Genomic DNA, 19,688 nt, shown 5'->3' on the forward strand with positions numbered 1-19,688 from the left:
CGTGTAAGTTTAGGTTTATCCTCTACATCAACTCTTAGAGATGGAAATACTGGGTAAAATAATATATTCTTTTTTACAGTTTTGGTACGTAATGCCACATTGCCCTCCATCAGGATTGAATTAGTTTATACTTACAACAGCAATGCATGACTGCCTTCTTCACACAAGCTTGGCCAATGAATGTATTTGTAAATATTTGGATTTTTTTAGTTTTCATTCTTCCTTTTCAGGACCTCTGGATTTCTAGTCATACACACAAAAGCCTTCTCAATCCAAAATGAAAAGATGTTTTCTATGCTTCTTTGTAGTATTTTTAGTCTATTTGGATTTTATCCTGGTAGAGGGTTGAGTTGTGACACCAAGTTAATTTTTTTCCAGATGGCTGCACTGTTTTTCCTGCATCTTTTATTTAAAAGTTCTTCACTTCCATAGATTTTAGGTATCATCTTTATCATATACTAAATTCCTATATGTCTTTGGAATTTTACCACCCCATTATCATCAGCCATGCAATATATGTATGTATGCCTGATGCTAACATATGTTGTATGGTGGATGGTAATATATGTTGTATGGCTGATGGTAACATATGTTGTATGGCTGATGGTAACATATGTTGTGTGGCTGATGGTTACAAAGTAGAAAAATATACAGCAGAGAAAAGGAATAAAGTGGCAGAAACTTAAAATAGGAAAGGCCTTGGTGAGAAAATAATATTTGAGTAAACATCTGAAGGAAAGGAGATAGAATCAGTGCAGCATGGCACTGAGAAATCTTTGGCCTCTGAAATCACCTGGGCCTGGGGTCAAATCCCAACTCTACTTTATGACCTTAGGCAAGTTATTTATTCTTTCTGTGCATTAATTTATTTATCTGTATAATTGGAATTACAAACAGTGCATACTTCATGGAATCATTGTAAGAATTAAATGGGATCTTTTTAACAAGCTTAGCACTGGGCCTGACACATAAAGTCTGATCATTTTTGTTGTTATCATGGACACCTATTTTCTCATTACACACCCCTTAAATAATTCATGGCTGCAAAATATTCCATCACATTGTTGTAGGTTAATTTCACATGTTAAAACCACATGCTAATTTATTTAACTGCAGATTCCAAAAGTTCAACTTTTTAAGTGGTTCTTCATTGTTACACTTCCAGAACTATCCTATAAAGCTTTTTTTTCTTTTACTTTTTAAATTTGAAATTATTGTAGATTCACATGCAGTTGTAAGAAATAGAACAGTTATCCCTTTATCCAGTGTCACTCAACAGTAACATCTTCAGACCTATAGTGCAATATCACAACCAGGATATTGACAATGATACAATCAAATAGAGAACATTTTCATCCCCACAAGGATACTGCAGACTGACTGTTACAGGCGCATCCACTTCCCTCTCACCCCCTTCCCTTTCTTACCTCCTGCAACCACTAGTCTGTTCTCCATTCCTATAGCTTTATTATTTCAAGAATGTTATCTAAATAGTATCATACAGTGGGTACTGTTTTTTATATAGGCTTTCTTCCCCTTCAACATAAATCTCTGGAAATTAATCCAAATCACTGGGTGTCTTGGTAGATATTGGTCCTTCTCTTCCTTTTTGACTGCCAAGTAGTATCCCATGCTGTGGATGCACCAGTTTGATGTTTGGTTGTTCCAACTTTGAGGCTATTGTAAATAACTTTGCTATAAACATTAATGTATAGGTTTTTGTGTGAATATAATTCTTCATTTCTCTAGGAGAAATGACCAGGAGTGCAGTCACTATAGTTGCATGTTTTATTTATTTATTTTTTTTATTTTTTGAGATTGGATCTTGCTCTGTTGCCGAGGCAAGTGCAGTGGCGCCATCTTGGCTCAACCACCTGGGGTCAAGTGATCTTCCCGTCTCAGCCCCCAGAGTAGGTGGGATTACAGACACTGGCCACCACGCCCTGCCTGCATGTTTAATTATTTAAGAAACTGTCAAACTGTTTTCTATTCTGCCTGTATCTCTTTACATTTCTACCAGCAATGTAAAGTGATTACATTGTAAAGTGAGTAATCGAGTTTCTTGCATCCTTCCCAGCATTTAATAGTCACTATTTTTTGCTTTAACCACTTTGATGGGTGCATAGTGATATCTCATTATGGTTTTAATTTGCGTTTTTCTAATGGTTATGAGATTGACCATGTTTCATGTGCTTATTTGCCATCTGTATACCCTCTGCAATGAAATGCCCCCTGACGTCTTTTGCCCATTTTCTAATTGTTTTGTTTGTTTTTAATGTTGAGTTTTAAGAGTTTTTTTTCTCTTAAATGTATTCTAAATACTAGTCTGTCATCGGCTAGGTGGTTTGCAAATATTTTCTCCCACTCTCTAGTTTCCCTTCTCATCTTTTTAACAGGATCTTTTATGGGGCAGAATTTTTTAATTTTGATGAATTCCAATTTATTATATTTTCCTTTTATGGATTTTGCTTTTGGTCTTTTGTCTTTTATGGATTTTTTAACCATAGGTCTCAGACATTTTCTCTTTTTTTTTTCCTAAAAGTTTTATATTTGACATTTTATGTTTAAGTCCATGATCTCTTTTGAGATAATTTTTACATAAGATGTGAGACTTAAATTGAGGTTCTTTCTTTTCCTCTATAGATGTCAAATTGCTCTGGCACAATTTGTTGAAAAGACTATCTTTATTCTACAGAATTGCTTTTACACCTTTATCAAAAGTCATTTGGGCATACTTGTGTGGGTCTTTTCTGGCTTCTCTATTCTGTTTGTTCTATATGTCTATGTCTTTACCAATACCATACAGCCTTGCTTACTGTAGCTATATAACAAGTCTTGTAATCAGACAGACTGATTCATCAATTTATATTTTAAAAAATTATTCTAATTCCTTTGTCTTTCCATATAAATGTTAGAATAACCTCATCTATCTCTACAAAATGTCTTGCTACAAGTGCTAGAATTTTGATAGGAATTGCATTAAACCTGCATATCAATTTGGGGCAGATTGACATCTTTACTATGTGAGTCTTCCAATCCATGAACATTGTATGTCTCTCCATTTATTTAGGTCTCCTATGATTTCTTCCAATCCATGAACATTGTATGTCTCTCCATTTATTTAGGTCTCCTATGATTTCTTTCATTAGCATTATATAGCTTTCAGCATATAAGTTTTGCACGTTTTGTTAGACGTAAACCTTAATATTTCATTTTCATATGATTACTATGGTATTGTATTTTTAATTTCAGTGCCCATGGGTTCATTCCTAGTATATAGAAATCTAGATCATTTTTGCATGTTTATCTTGTATTGTTCAGCCTTGCTGAACTCAATTATTAATTCTAGGTGTTATTCTGTTGATTCCTTGGGATTTTCTAACTTTGAAAATAATGAAATTGTCTAATTTTGCCATCTTGTCATGGGAACAGTTTTATTTCTTCCTTTTCAATGTGTATTCCCTATATTTATTTTCTTGCCTTAATATACTTCCTAGAACTTCCACTACTATGTAGAATACAAATAATGAGAGCTGACATCCTTGCCTTGCTCCTAATCTTAGAAGAAATGCATTCAGTCTTTCAGAATTAAAGATAATGTTAGTTCTCAATTTTTATTTTGTGGATCATCTTTATCAAGTTGAGGAAGCACCCTCTGTTACTGTCTTCCTTAGAGTTTTTATCATGAATGGAGGATTGAATTTTGTTGAACACTTTTTCTGCATTCACTGTTGTGATCATATGACTTTTCTTCTTTAGTCTGTCACTATTGTGGATAACAGCAACTGATTTTCAAATATTAATCAAGCTTGCAAACCTATAGTAAATCCCATTTGGTTATGATGTATACTTCTTTTCACATATTGCTGAAATCTACCTGCTAATATTTTGTTAAGAATGTTTGCATCTATACTCATAAGGCATATTGATCTGTAGGGTATTTTTCATTTTTTTGGTGCCATCTTTATCTGTTTCTGGTACCAAGTTTTTGGTAACTATCTTTATAAAATAAATTAGTAAGCATTCCGTCTTCTGTTTTCTAGGAGAGTTCGTGTAGAATTGGTGTAATTCTTCTTTAAACATTTCGTAGAATTCTCCAGTGAAATCTTCTGGGCCTGAAGACTTCTTTCCTGGAAGTTTTTAAATTATGAATTCAATTTTCTTAATAGTTATATGGATAATTAAATCATTTATATTATATTGGGTCAGTTATAATAGTTTGTGTTTTTTGAGCAAATGTTCCATTTTGCCCATTATCAAATTTATGTGGGTAGCATTGGTTATAGCATTCTCCTATCCAGTTTCGTACCTGATACTGGTAATTTGTATCTTGACTCTCTTGCTCTCTCTTTCTTGTTGTCTGTTGTTTCTACTAATAGAGGTTTTTGCTGCTGCTTCTCTCTGTCTCTCCCATTATGCTGTTGATTTCACTCACTGGGGCTTTTTGTTTTCATTATTATACCTTTCAATTCTAAAATTTCCATTTTAGTTATTTTTATATCTTCTATTTCTTTGCTGGGGCTTTCTATTTTTTCATTTGTTTCAAGCACTGTTACAATTGTTAATTGAAGCATTTTGTTGTGACTACTTTAAACTCTTTGTCAGAGGCCGGGCACGGTGGCTCACGCCTGTAATTCCAGCACTTTGGGAGGCCAAGGCGGGCAGATCACTTGAGTTTAGGAATTCGGGAACAGTTTGGCCAACATGGTGAAACCCCCATCTCTACTAAAAATGCAAAAATTAGCTGGGCATGGTGGTGCACACCTGTAATACCAGTTGCTCAGGAGGCTGAGGCAGGAGAATCACTTGAACCTGGGAGGCGGAGGCTGCAGTGAGCCAAGATCGTGCCACTGCGCTCCAGCCTGGGTGACAGAGCAAGACTCTGTCTCAAAAAAAAAAAAAAAAAAAAATTGTTAAATAATTCTAGCATCTCTGTCATCTCATTTCCATTGTTGACATCTGTTGATTGCCTTGTTTTTATTATGTCTGAGGCCTTCTTAGTTCTTGGTAAGACAAGTTATCTTCAATTGAAATCTGACCATTTTCATATTATGAGACTGCATCTTGCTTAAACTTTCTATTTTAGCTGGCTGTCCCCGACACCATTCCAGCAGTACTGGGGCTGCTACCTCATTACTGTCAGGTGGAGGCAAACATCCAGGTTCCTCACCAGCCTCTATTGTGGGGGGGCGGGGGTACACTCCTTATTACTACTGGGTGGAGGCGGGAGTTCTTTCTGCTCACATGACCTTCACTGATACCACAGTACTCATTACCACTGGCTGACGCTAACTCCGCTGGGTCTCTTCTCACACCACCCCAGTAGGGAGAGGGAGGAGCACCTCATTACTCCTGGGTGGAGTTGGAAGTCCAGGCTCCCCATGTGGTCCCCACAGATACCATAGTGGGGAGGGCTTATTACCAACTGGTGAGGATGAGAATCCCAGCTCCCTACTTAGCCTCACAGATGCCATCTTTGCAGGGGTATTGGGATAACCTATTATGGCCTCGTGAAGGTGGAAGTCTGGGCTCCCCACTTGGCTTTCTCTGGCATGGGAGATGGTGACACCACAGAATGTCCTGTGGTATTTGGCTGGAGTAGTATGGTCATTGTCTAAAAGTTTTCTGTCTTGCTAGATTGCACTTTCCTGGTCCCTTAGTGAGAGAGTAGGCTTTCGGGAAGGATTTGTGAGTATGTCAGCGCCTATAGGTGTTTCCGGGTTGCTAACTTCTTCAACTCCATGTCTGAGGTACATAAGGCAAAAAGAAAACCCAAGGAATTCAGCATCGTGTTGTTCCTGGGGTCCTGAGCTGGTCTGCCTTCTCTTCTCCACCTATCAGAGTCCTTTTATGTATGTTTTCTATATAATGTCCAGGGTTCTTCATTGTCCTTGGTGAGAGGAACAGGAGAAAGCGTGTGTGCCCCATCTTCCCAGAAGCGGAAGTCTTAGGTTGTTTTTTATTGTCAATCTAAGAAGGAAAAAAAAATATTTGAAAGTAAGGGCTTAAGTTCAAGCTGAGAATTTCACCTGGAAAGGCCATAAAACTCTCACTCAGGAACAGCCACACGCAAACCTACTCCTTGCCCTGGGCAGGCATATCTTGCTCCTCAACTACTGTCTGTCCAAGGCAGGAGATGGTACTGCAGTTGGGAAATCAGGGAAGCAGAGAGGCTAGAGAAGATGTCATGGGGCAATGCAGAAAGGCAGCGGGCTCCTGTGTTCCTGGAGTTCTTTTGAACCGTGTCCACTCCAGTAGGGTTCTTTCTCCAGGTTACGGAAGTACTCACAGCTTTCTTCCGCATTCAGAGGGCGTCCAACGTGGCAGATCCTGATGGCCACCTAGATCCATAGGGTCCACTTGATATTTTAGTAATTCCTATTCCCTTCAGCTGACATCACTGTATTCCATTTTGTTTTGAGAAAGTTCAGTAGATATTCCCAGTATGTCTAGCCCTGGAACCACAGAAAAGAATCATTGCCTTGCAGCCCTTTAGGAAACCCAATCTGGACAGGAGCTGGGGGCGACCTAGACATAGCCCCTTTTATTTTCTGTGATGAGCACTGGGGAGCACGTGGGCTGTCAGACCGGAGTAGCTCAGAGCAGTGGACCCAGGCTGGGGATCAGAAGAGCTGCCTCCTCGCCTCCATGCCAACTTCAGAGAACCTTGCCTACTGTCTAAGTAGCCAGCAGCCCATCACCTCACCCTCCATGGCCTTGCCTCTTCTTTTCTCCTTAGCAGCCCTCACCACCTGAGTCATCTGTGAGATGTATTAGTTTATCTGTATTTTTGTCCACTTTGGTTTTTTCCCTTGTGAGAATTTCAGCTCCCCAAGGACTGTGAGCTGTATTCTCACTGCCTCCATCAGTGGGAAGCACACAGTAGATATTTGATCAAAAACTTCTAATCCTTCATTACACCATAGGCAGATCCCCAAACTTGCTGTGATTCAAAAGTCCTGTTCAATCCAACTTTTTGTTTGTTTGTTTTTTTGAGATGGAGTCTCACTCTGTCGCCCAGGCTGGGGTACAGTAGTGCAATCTTGGCTCACTGCAACCTCCACCTCCTGGGTTCAAACGATTCTCCTGCCTCAGCCTCCCCAGTAGCTGGAATTACAGGCATGCACCACCACGCCTAGCTAATTTTTGTATTTTTAATAGAGGTGGGGTTTCGCCATGTTGGCCAGGCTGGCCTCGAACCCCTGACCTCAGATGATCTACCTGCCTCGGTCTCCCAAAGTGCTAGGATTACAGGCGTGAGCCACCATGCCCAGCCCAATCCAACTTTAAAACTTTAATCTCACATTATAACATTCATCCCAATTCCTGCTAGAAGCAAGCTCTGCCTTGACCCATGGCCTGAGGTCCTTGCAGTCTGGAAGAAGGGGGACTTGCTTTTTTTCCTCTCTGCGCCCTCCCCTCATGCATGTGAGTTTAGGGAGGAGGGGTTAAGGGAAAAGGGCTCTAGGCTTTTGGCCTTGCAGGTGCCACTGTTCTCTCCGACTCTCCATATTTTCTCCATTGTGGGCATCCACATGATGTCTCTCTTCAGGGAATAAGTGGGGACTTCTCCACTTCAAAATTCTGTGATGGGACCCTCCGCTGCTTCTGCTGCTGTTGAGCCCCTTTGCCCTGTGCCCACCCTCCTGGTGCGGTAGAGTGAGGCTGCCTGAGCCCAAACACCTTCATGGCACCTACTCCTTAAATGTCAGTCAACACTTCCTCCGTCTGACTCCAAATTATTGTTATAACCATCTTGCTTTTCATAACCCCCATACCTCCACTGAACTGAATAACCTGCACCCTAAACCCTCCCCAAACCCATCCCCACCTCATCTTTTTCTACGTTTCTCATGTGCCTTCCTCTATGTCCATTTGACAGGAATTTCTCCATCACCACCCCCCATTCCTCCCTGTTTCTGCGAGTCTACTTGCAACCTACGCTCGATGGCCTTGGGCAAATGCTGCTTCATCTTCAAGTCTCCCTCTCCCTTCTAGTTCAGTCACTCTTGACCTTGGTGCACACTGGAAGCACCTGGGGAGGTCTAAAAATATTGACATCTGAGCCTCACCTCCAAAAAGACTAATGTAATTGGTCGGGGTGGAATCTGGGTATTGGCATTTGTTTAAAAAGCTGCCCAGGTGATTCTAAAATCCAGTCATGCTGAGACCCAGTGGGCTGATGAAATTAACTTGTCTTTTTTTTTTTTTTTTTTTTTCTTGAGACAGGGTCTTGCTCTGTCACCCAGGCTGGAGTGCAATGGCACAATCATAGCTCACTGCAGGCTTGACCTCCCTGGCTCAAGCAATTCTCCTGCCTCAGCCTCCCAAGTAGCTAGGACCACAGGTGCATGCCACCATGCCTGGCTAATTTCTGTTTTTTTGTTTTGTTTTGTTTTGTTTTGTTTTGTTTTTGTTTTGTTTCATAGAGACAAGGTCTCACTATGTTGCCCAGGCTGGTCTTGAACTCCTGTGTTCGAGCAATTCTCCTGCATTGACCTCCCAAATTGCTGGGATTACAGATGTGAGCCACTGTGCTTAGCCTCACTTGTCTTTTTATCAGAGTACTTGTCCCTATCTACTGACCTTTATCCACCATGAGGCTCCAAGCATCTAGGAGAGAGGACGGTGTCAGATTCATTTCTGTAAATCTCACAGCTCACCACAGTGCTCAGTAATTAAATTAAACACAATAATAATAGCTAGCCATTACCGAATGCTTCCTGTGTGCTGCACATTCTCCTAAGTCCTTTATATGGATTATCCCATTTACTGCCTCAACAACCCTAAAAGGCAGGTGCTACTCATCACCCCACTTTTACAAATGAGCAAATTGCAACCCAGAGTTAGGGAAAGTGCAGTACTGCAGATGCATAGATGGTAGAGCAGGGATTGGGCCTGGGCAGCTGACCTCTGCACAGCTTGTATGTAGTCACATTGAGGGTTAGGATTTGGGGAGACACAAACTTTCAGTCCACAATACACAGTGAAAGAATAACTTCAGAGCCCATGCTAATGCTGTGTGGCCTCTGCACAGCTTGTATGTAACGTAACTACCCCCACATAGTTACTGAGTGAGGAGGAATTCATGAATGGTGCTCCTGGGCAACACCTTACTTAGGCCTGTGGGGAATTTCTCAGTCTAGATTTATGTCTTGTGCCACTTTCATAATGACTCATCTTCAAGACACCTGTTCAGTTATTCATGTAATAGCTTTATTTAAAGTTTACTTTATACTGAACTTCACCTAAGCAAAAATATCCATAATATGAAAAGGTTGATGTTGGACTTATTTTTCTAGTGCACATTGTCTTAGTTCAGGCTGCTTTCAAAGTACCATAGACTGGATGGCTTATAAATAACAGAAATTGATTTCTCACAGTTTCGGAGGCTATGAGTCTGAAATCAAGGTGCCAGCATGGTTGGGTTCTGGTGAGGACCCTCTTCTGGGTTGCAGACAGCCAACTTCTCATTGCACCCTGGAATGATGGAAAGAGGACTAGAACACTCGCTGGGGTCTCTTTTATGAGAGCACTAATCCCATTCATGAGGGCTCCACCCCCATGACCTAGTCACCTCCCCAAGGCCCCACCTCCTAATACCATCACATCGGAAGTTAGGATTTGACCACATGAATTTTGGGGAGACACAAACTTTCAGTCCACAATACACATTAAAAGAATAACCGTGTGTGTGTGCGCACATACCACCTAAAATAAAATCGCTTCCCTCATACGTATATCGACACTCATCTGCTATAAATAGAATTTGCAGCCATCCTTCTAATCAACCAGCTTAACCACTTGGATCCCAATTATACCTCAGAGTTAGTTTTTAAAAGTTCAACTCATATTAGAACCTGTTTTTAAAAAGTACATCTCTTCCAAAGCAAAACACTTTTCTCCCAGAATTAACCAGAAAACCTAACAAGACTATTAAGACCATGGCTTTTATTTGCTTTTAGTTTTATGAAGCTTCAGCTGTTTATGAGGCATTTCACAAGAAGTATGCTTCCATTTAGAAAGAGTCCTGTGGCTGATTGAAACCCTTGTAGAATATGTGTATTACTGTTACTTTTAAAATACTCACCAAAATGTGCTTTTTGTATTTTTGCAGCCATTTCACAAAAGCCCCATTTTTAATGCAAACTATTCCAACCTGGCATTTGTTGTTAGCCTGGTCTAAGTGCATAATCTAAGTACCAACTGAGTGCTGAGAACTGTGGTATAGAAATTCAGAGAAGGGGACAGATTCCATGGGTGGCCTGACCCAGAAAAACATTGATGGGAGAGGGAGACTTGATTCCAATCATGAAGAATGGATTTGAAGAGGGAAGACAGAAGCTGGAGTAGAGAGCACAGTGTACAAAGGTGTAGAAAAAAGAATTTACTCCATATCCCTTCATCCTTTAACAAATGTTTCTCATGAATCTACTCTGTGTTAGGAACCGTGCAAATTGTATGGCATTTTCATTGCTTTTTTTTTTGTCTGTTTGGCTAACATTTATCGGACACTTCTATACTGGGCATTATGCTAAGGAATTTACATGCATTATTTCTTATGGAAACTCACAACAAATTATACCAGGCAACGTTTATTATTAATCCTGTGTTCCATGAGAAGACCGTGTCTCAGAGAGGCTAAGACCCCAGCTGGGGTTCCCCAACCTGTGAGTGGAGCTGGGAGGTGAATATGGAGTCTTTGTCAGGCACTGGAACTTTTATCAACCACTTGATCCTGTTGTGAAGGAGACACACACAGTGCCTGTCCTCGAATGCCTAGTTGAGCAGGTGATACTGGCAATTAATCAATTATGATTCAGTATGATGGGTAGTGATGAGAGGGGAATTATGAAAACAAATAGCAGTAAGAGATAATGAGCTTGAATTCTTGGTTTGCAAAATTACTCAATTGAATACCAGTCTATGGGAAAGAAAAAGAGAGATTGATCATTGACATTCATTCTTCTCCTCATTTATTCATTTATAAATAATGTTCATAATTGTTATCACTAATTAATATAAAAAGATCTGCTACACCCCTAGAACAAGATTTATTATTAATTTTAGTGACAAAGTTCATATTTCAAATACACTTATTAATTTCAAATTTAGGGAGCTCACTTCTTTTCAGACCTGATTTGATCCTCATTGCTGTTCACATGATAATGTAGCTCAAGATTCATGCATCACCGAAAATGACCTCACCTGTAGCCAGCTACAGGCAGTCAACACTGTCTACTATTAGCAGAGTAGAAGCTTTCAGCTAAGGGAGAGTTACAGGAACTGGCTTTGCCCTCTTGCCTAAAACAGATGAAAACCTGGACAAAAAAACCAAACAACAACTTTTAAGGCTGTTTTAAGATATCAGGCAACAAGGATAGGTGTTCTCTGAGAGACAGGACATAAGAGATGATCCCTGTGTCTGCTCCTGCCTAGTGCCTTGAGAGGGTTTCCAGCCCACATCCTGGGGGGAGGAACTGAGGCAGAGCCCAGCAGGCTCCCTGAGCCCAAGGTGGCCAGAGTTCATAGACAAAGCATCAGAGGAGAGAGAGAGATACACGGAGAGCAAACTCCAAGGGTCTGTCAAAGGTCCTCACAGAGTATGAGGCAGAGAGCTGACCAATATGTTCATATGAGGAAACTAGCAAAGACTGAAGGGAAAAAAAAAAAAACCAACCACCAGAAAGGCATTTACACAGGGCCAGAGAGAGTGCCTTCTCTCACCAGCCAGACTAGAAAACCTCATTATTAATAAGGCGCTGGGTAGAGTAGTCACAGGGTCTTTCCTCATTAGCGAGAAAAGATTAGCTTCCTAGACTAGACACGATTTTGGTCCTGCCTAATGTAACTGCCAATGGGTTATTTTTGCCTACTGCCCAGACAAAGCCAATTTATCAAGACAGGGGAATGGCAATAGAGAAAGAGTTTACTACACATAGAGCCAATTAAATGTGAGATTAAAGCTTTTTTATTACTCAAATCAGCCTCCCCGCAAAATTCAGAGGCTAGAGTTTTTTTTGTTTTTGTTTTTTTGGTTTTTTTTTGTTTGTTTTTGAGACGGAGTCTCGCTCTGTGGCCCAGGCTGGAGTGCAATGGCGCGATCTCGGCTCACTGCAAACTCTGCCTCCCGGGTTCATGCCATTCTCCTGCCTCAGCCTCCCGAGTAGCTGGGACTACAGGTGCCTGCGACCACGCCCAGCTATTTTTTTTTGTATTTTTAGTAGAGACGGGGTTTCACCATGTTATCCAGGATGGTCTCGATCTCCCGACCTCATGATCCGCCTGCCTCAGCCTCCCAAAGTGCTGGGATTACAGGCATGAGCCACCGCACCCGGACGAGGCTAGAGTTTTTAAAGTCAGTTTGTTGGGCAGATTGCTAAGGCGTGGAGAATGCTGATTAGTTGATTGGGGGCAGAATCATAGGACATCAGAGATGTCCTCTTGTACTGAGTTAGTTCCTGGGTGGGGGCCGCAAGTCCAGATGAGCCAGACCAGAATGCAGGGTCTGAAAAATATCTCAAACACCAATATTAGGTTTTACAGCAGAAATGTTATCCATAAGAACAACTGGGGAGGTTAAGAATCTTGTGGCCTCTGGCTGTATGACTCCTGAGCCATAATTTCTAATGCTGTGTCTAATTTGCTAGTTTTACAAAGGTGGACTGGTCCCCAAGAATAAAGGGGGCTTGTTTGGGGAAGGGACTGTTATTATCTTTGTTTCAAAATTAAACTATAACTAAATTCCTCCCAAAGTTAGCGTGACCTACCCCCAGGAATGAACAAGGGCAACTTGGAAGTTAAAGGCAAGATGGTGTTGGTTAGGTCAGATTTCTTTCACAGTCATAATTTTTTCACTCATAATTTTTGCAAAGTCAGTTTCACGAACAAATCTTAAAAGCCAGAACTAAAAGGATCAAACTGATTTTAAGTATCCTAACTACCTCCAAAAACAAAGTTCAAAAATATTTATAGGAACAAAAAAATATCCAGCCACCCAAACAGGTAAGATTCACAATGTCTGACATGCAAACAAAAATTACCAGGGAAGCAAAGAAGCAGGAAAATGTAACTCATGATGTGAGGAGAAATCAATCAAAACCTACCCAGAACTGACACAGGTGTTAGAATTGGCAAAAAAATAAAAATTAATAAAAAGGATTAGCATAAATATGTCTCATATGTTTGGAAAGTTAAGTAGAGACATAGAAGATATATTTTTAAAATCCAAGTCAAATTTCTAGAGATAAAAACTACAATGTGTGAGGTAAAAAATACACTGGATGACATTAACAACAGATTAGACAATGCAGAAGAAAATATTTGTGAATTTAAATACACAGCAATAGAAACTATCCAAAAGGAACCATAGGGCAGTGGGTGAAAAGGAAGAGGGCTTTTTTAAAAAGAAGAAAGGAACATCAGTGAGCTACAGGATAACCCCAAGTAGGCTAGTAGGCAGGTAATTGGAGTCCATGAAAGGAGAGAAAAAGAAGAAAAAATATTTGAAGACATAATGGCTAAAAATTGATGATTGATAGTCTCACTTGGATTAAATCATTTGTTCATTCATTCATTAGTAATTTTTGAGATTGTACCATGTGCACAAGTCTAGGTGCTGGGGAAACATAAGGGAGAAAAAGAACCTTCATTGGTTTATATTCCAGTGAAGGGAGAGGAACAAAACACAAAATGACAAGTGAGAGTTTTAATATAATTCTCAGTCTTGCCACTGAGAGCCAGATAATTCTTTGTCCTGTGAATTGCAGGAATTTTAGCAGCATGCCTGGCATCTACCCTCTAGATACCAGTAGTAGCTCACTAACCCGCTACTCGTGACAATCAAAAAAATGTCTCCAGACATTACCAGATGTCCTTGGGGGGAAGAGGAGCCAGTAATATATTAGAAGTGAAATATACTAGGAAAAAAATAAAGCAATTAGCAGCATCAGATATGCTGGGATATATTATAGCAACTTAAAGTAGAGTGGTAAAGAAAGAACTCAATAAAAATGTGGCCATTGGGCCAGGCGCAGTGGCTCATGCCTGTAATCCTAGCACTTTGGGAGGCCGAGGTTGGTGGATTACCTGAGGTCAGGAGTTCAAGACCAGCCTGGCCAACATGATGAAACCCCGTCTCTACTAAAAATACAAAAATTAAACAGGCATGGTGGCACACACTGTAATCCCAGCTACTTGGGAGGCTGAGGCAGGAAAATTGCTTGAGCCGGGGAGACAGAGGTTGCAGTGAGTCAAGATCATGCCACTGCACTCCAGCCTGGGTGACAGAGTGAGACTCTGTCTCAAAAAAAAAAAAAAAAAAAGTGACAATTTAAAAAGACTTGAAAGAAGTAAGGTCACAGGCTCCTGGCAGGCAGAAGCTCAGCCCAGATGCAAAGGTCCGGAGGCAACAGCCTACTTGACATGTTCAAAGAAGAGCAAGCAGGTCACTGGGGTTACAAAAGAGTGACCCAGGGGGAAAATAAAACAAACAAAAAAAAGGGCAGAAAAGCAATGAGAATGGAATGGAAGAGGGGCACTTCTCCAGGAATGAGCAGGAGGGTCCTGTTATCACAAGGAGTGAGGAACGCTACTTAGGCAAAAACAAGTTAATGCTTACACTTGCCAACTCTGTGGCCTTGGACATGATGTTTAAACCTCTTTGGGCCTCAGTTTTCTCATCTGTAAGATGCCTTGCACAATCTTGGCAAAGATTAGATATGATAGATGTGTGAAGGCGCCTCATAACTGTAAAGCTATACAAGCATAAACAAACATTGTTTAAGACATAAGGATGACATGGTTTAAACAAGGTATAAGTGCAGTACTTTTTCGGAGAGTTAAGTTATGAAGGGTTTTTACGGGTGGAATTTATGGATGTAGTCTATATTTATATACACTCCCTATGAGAATCTTGCTTTTCTACCACCTGCATTTAATTTATATGATGTTACATTTTACTGCACATACTATATGAGTTTAGCAAAGTTGACACTCATAGCCAAATAATCTATAGCATTTTAAGATGTTCAGTTCTGACAGGCCTGAGTTATAATCCCCAGATTGGCCCCTCTCAAGCTGTGTGACCTTAGACAAGTAACCTAAACTCTCTGAGCCTCATTTCATTGTTTGAAACCGTTAATTGTAATATTTGTCTCAGAAGATTGTTGTAAAGATTAAGTGGCATATGTTTAATACATTTATTTGTACAGTGGTTTCCATGCTGTAAATGTAAAATATTTGACATATTGACATTGTATATTATTCTATAATAAATAATGATATATTAAGATTAAGTGACCTCGTTCCAATTATACTAGCTTAGGAAAGAGAAAGCACTGGTGTACATGTAGTGCTTAATAAGTAGTTGACGTAATTTGCACATCTGTCCTCACCTAAATCTCATGTTGAATTGTAATCCCCTATGCTGGAGGTTTGGCCTGGTGAAAGATCACAGGGGTGGATCCATCATGAATGGCTTGGACCATCTCCTTGGTGGTAACTGAGCTCTTGCTCTGTGTTCACACATGATCTGGTCATTTGAAAGTTTGTCGCACCACCCCCTCCACTCTTTCCCTCTTGCTCCTGCTCTGACCATGTGCTGTGCCTGCTCCCACTTCTCCTTCCGCCATGATTGTAAGCTTCCTGAGGCCTCCCAGAAGCCAGGCAGATGCCAGTCCCATGGTTCCTGTAAAGGCTGCAGAACTGTGAACCAATTAAACCTCTTTTCTTTATGAATTACCCAGAATCAGGTATGTCTTTATAACAACGCAAAAATGGCCTAATACAATCGTCCATTAAAATGAGTTGAATTGTATCTCAGTGGTTGGGATAGTCAACCCATATTAATTTATGCTGCTCGTCCAGACACTGCCAACCCCAGAGGAGAAAGTATAAAATCCAGGAGTCTAAATGCAGTGCTACCATATCCCACTCTCCACTACTGAGAGAATGGGTCAAAATAGAAATACCAAGTCTTCTGTGGGCTTCTGCCACCTCACACACTGGGAATTGTTAGAAATCGCTTTTGAGGAAACAGAAGTGTCTCCTTCCATTCTCCTCTAAGTAAGGGAACTGGCATCATGGGGGTAGGGAGATGGTGTGGAGAAGGCAGAACCCACAGCCCTGAGATGAAAGGAAGGACTACACAGGGATGAAAGGGAGCGCGAAGAGTGAAGAGGATGCTCAACCAGCAGGTGAGAGTCAAGTCCGCCTCCCTCACTCCACCCACCTCCAGACCAAGCTCCCCACTGCCAGGCCACAACCACATGCACCGACCTGCCCAGCCTGGATACATTTTAGGTCTCACCTGTCACAACCACCGGTGCACCAAACAACTTCTCAGACCCATCGATGTACCTGCAGGATGTCTCTATTGAAATCTTCTCATTTTTTGCAAGAATATTCATCAAGTTTATATAATTTGCATACCTCTTGACCCAAAAATTTCACTTTTGATAATTTACCCAAAGAAAATATAGATACATATCAGTATTTAAAAATAAAAGTGAGATATGCACTTTACTACTGCTTATAATACTCTAGATGTACAACTATACATATGTGAATGTCCATCAATAAGGATATTAGACAACAAACAATGTCATAACCAAGCAATGGAATAAATGTCACCTGAGTCATAAAGAATGATGCAGGTTTAGCTGTGTTGCGATGGGAAGTTTCTGTACTACTTTGTCACATGAGAATTTATGCTGGTACAGATAGCACTATTCTATGTTTGTAAAATTTTCATAAATGATGCATATTTATTGAATGCCTTCTGTGGGCCTCGCTGTCCTTGGTACTTGAGAAAAGCACTGAGTGAAGTAGATATTATCCTGTCTTTGTCGAGTTTATAGTCTAATGGGAGTATGAGGAAACGCACAGATACTGAGAAGTAAACAGAACTGCTGATACAGCAAAGATTTTTAAAAGGGCAAGGGACTCTGGTGGAGACGACCATGGTGGGAGGACAGCCTTAGATGAATGTTTAGGAATGATCTCTCCAAAGAGATGACACTTATGACCTTAAGGATGGATGGAAATTACCTACAGGCAGAGAGAGGAGCAGAATGTTTCTTTTTTTTTATTGTAATAAGAATTTATTATGATCTCTCCATGATACTACCATTTTTTCAATCCCAGCAATCATCATCACATCCCAGAACCATCTCATGACAAGAGCTTTCTAAATACTAATTGCCTGAACACTGAAGAAAATTAATATCTGATACTAAGGTGTAACTTATTTCTCTGTAATTTAAAAAAAAAGGCTGGGGGGGCCGGGCACAGTAACTTACGCCTGTAATCCCAGCACTTTGGGAGGCCGAGGTGGGTGGATCACCATCAGGAGTTCAAGACCAGCCTGGCCAAGATGGTGAAACCCCATCTCTACTAAAAATACAAAAAAATTAGCCGAGAGTGGTGGCGGGCGCCTGTAATCCAGGCTACTCGGGAGGGTGGGCCACAGTACTGCATGAACCTGGGAGGCGGAGGTTGCAGTGAGCTGAGAGCGCACCACTGCACTCCAGCCTGAGCAACAGAGTGAGACTCCGTCTCAAAAAAAAAAAAAAAGGCTTTCTGTTCTTGAAATATTCAAGCTAGACAGGACAATTTTAAATGAAGCTGTTCTCACAACCCTGTTTTTCAGCTATTATAGGTTTGTTAATGGACAAACATGCTCATAACTGAAATTTTAAAATTACGTAAAAGTATAATTCTATAACCTGCAGAACTAACATTTGATGCATTTTTCCTAGTCCTTTCAATGCTTAGTTTTTATTACATGGTGTAATATCATTTATTGAAGGCTTACTAAATACTGAACCCTGTACTAAAACACTTTACTGTCTTGTCCTTCCAAACATCCTGACACTCAAAAGTTCAGTGATCTGAGGAGCAGAATGTTTCAGAGAACCAGAGGTTTGGAAATAGCCTGTGGTGTGTCTGAAAAACTCAAAGAAAGTGGGCCAGAAAATGGAATGAAGGAGCACGTGGTACAGAGAGGATGGAGATTTAGGCAGGGGCAGACCATGTTAGACGTTGGAGATCCTGCATCAGAGTTTGGGATTGACTCCAAGAGCTGTCAGAAGCTACTGGAGGGTGGTAAGGAGTGGAAAGATGTGATCTGTTGAGTAAAGAATGTATTGGGAGGGTCAAGAGCCCAAGCAGAGACGGGGCCAGGGCTGTTGCAGTCGTAAGGTGGAGAGGTAGTAGCTTCTTGTCCCAGGGTCGTGAGAGGTGAGATGGTGAAAGGAAGGCAGATTCAGAACGCATCCTACCCTCCTGAGAGAGGTCGGGGAGAAAATCAGTTCCCCTATCACGCTCCTTGCACCGATGAACCTCAGATCTCAAAAGCAAAATAGTTATTTTAAAACACCAGTACTTTTTCTTTTCCTTTTTCTTTTTTTTTTTTTTTTTTTTTTTAGTTGATGTAATTCACCTCTATGGAAATTATGGGAAACCAAATAACGCCATCTCTGGGGATAATGTACACATCATTAAATAAGGAGACTATAAAGATGGAAAATATCGATACCTTACACAACTTCTTTGCAGAGTTGGAAGAAAAGGGTTTTTGTTTGAAATGCAACGTGCACTGCTGTTTGTTACCCTTTGGCTCCAAACAATGTCCCTCCAACCAACAGCAAATGCTGAATATGTTAGAAAGAGGGGGAGGGAAGGAAGAGTGACTCTTATAATCTCATGATTGTTCTGCACACCCGTGGGCAGAAGAAGTATGGCTGGAATTAGGGGGGTAAGAGAGAAAGGGGTATGAAGCAAAAGTATGACTTTGAGAGTTCACATTCAGCAAGTGGCAACTGTGAAAATTGTTTTGCTCCTAGGACATAGTTGACGGCAAGGAAAAAGAAGGACAAGAACTTGGAACTGTGAATTGCTCTGTCCCTGGGGACCCAGAAGGACTGGAGACTGCAAAGGACGACTCCCAGGCAGCAGCTATAGCAGAGAATAATAATTCCATCATGAGTTTCTTTAAAACTCTGGTAAGCAGTTTTCTTCTCTTTTCCCCACAACTCTATTGCTCAAAAGTTTTGTTAATTCTGAGAATAACGCACATTTGAATGTTATTGTACTGAATGGATTATCATGGTGCAGTTGGAGCATGGGAGAGAACAGGGACAAGATATGCTTCATAAGAAAGTTGTGTTACATCAGGCTTTTAGCGAGATAGCCCCTGAAGTTGGGAACCATGGTGTAAGCAGTGGATGCCCAAATCATGTAACATGGGCTGTGTTGTAATGGAATTCTATTGCAATTGAATGTCTTATGGTCATTGATCATAAAAATAATTGAAAAGTATCTCCCTGTGTTGTAGACCTCTCAAAGCAGTTTTGCCACTCAAGTGGCAAATAAAATACTGTAGAAATCACTCAAAAAAAAAAACCTGAATGAATGAATGCATAGTGAAGCAGACTGTCCCAAATGTGTTTGGGCTATTTTCAAATATCAAGACTAAAAAATAATAGAAATAATAGAAATAAATAAAAGAAAAAATAATAAATGTCAACAGAATGTGCCACAAACACCAGAGGGTTGCACATGTGTTTGGAGTACTGGTAGAATCTATGGAAAGTCTGCGGTCTTCCAGGAGACAATTTTGAATGTGGTCAAACTCTTGGTAAATGTATAAGATCAGATGTATCTCATTATAAGATATTAATTTTGTT

General features: G+C 40.6%; 1 protein-coding gene across 10 annotated transcripts in view; it reads left to right on the top strand.

Moving 5' to 3' along the window:
- Positions 1–19,688, top strand: part of BCAS1 (breast carcinoma amplified sequence 1) — a 126,100-nt gene that overhangs the window by 55,617 nt on the left and 50,795 nt on the right. For all 10 annotated transcript variants that reach the window (XM_030825557.1, XM_030825564.1, XM_030825560.1 and 7 more), the window contains one exon: positions 18,846–19,004. In XM_030825557.1, the coding sequence (XP_030681417.1) occupies positions 18,846–19,004 (159 nt within the window). The remainder of the gene's footprint in view (positions 1–18,845; positions 19,005–19,688) is intronic.

The sequence above is a fragment of the Nomascus leucogenys genome, chromosome 13 (genome assembly GCF_006542625.1).
Source record: "Nomascus leucogenys isolate Asia chromosome 13, Asia_NLE_v1, whole genome shotgun sequence".
In the NCBI taxonomy this organism is placed as follows: Eukaryota; Metazoa; Chordata; class Mammalia; order Primates; family Hylobatidae; genus Nomascus; species Nomascus leucogenys.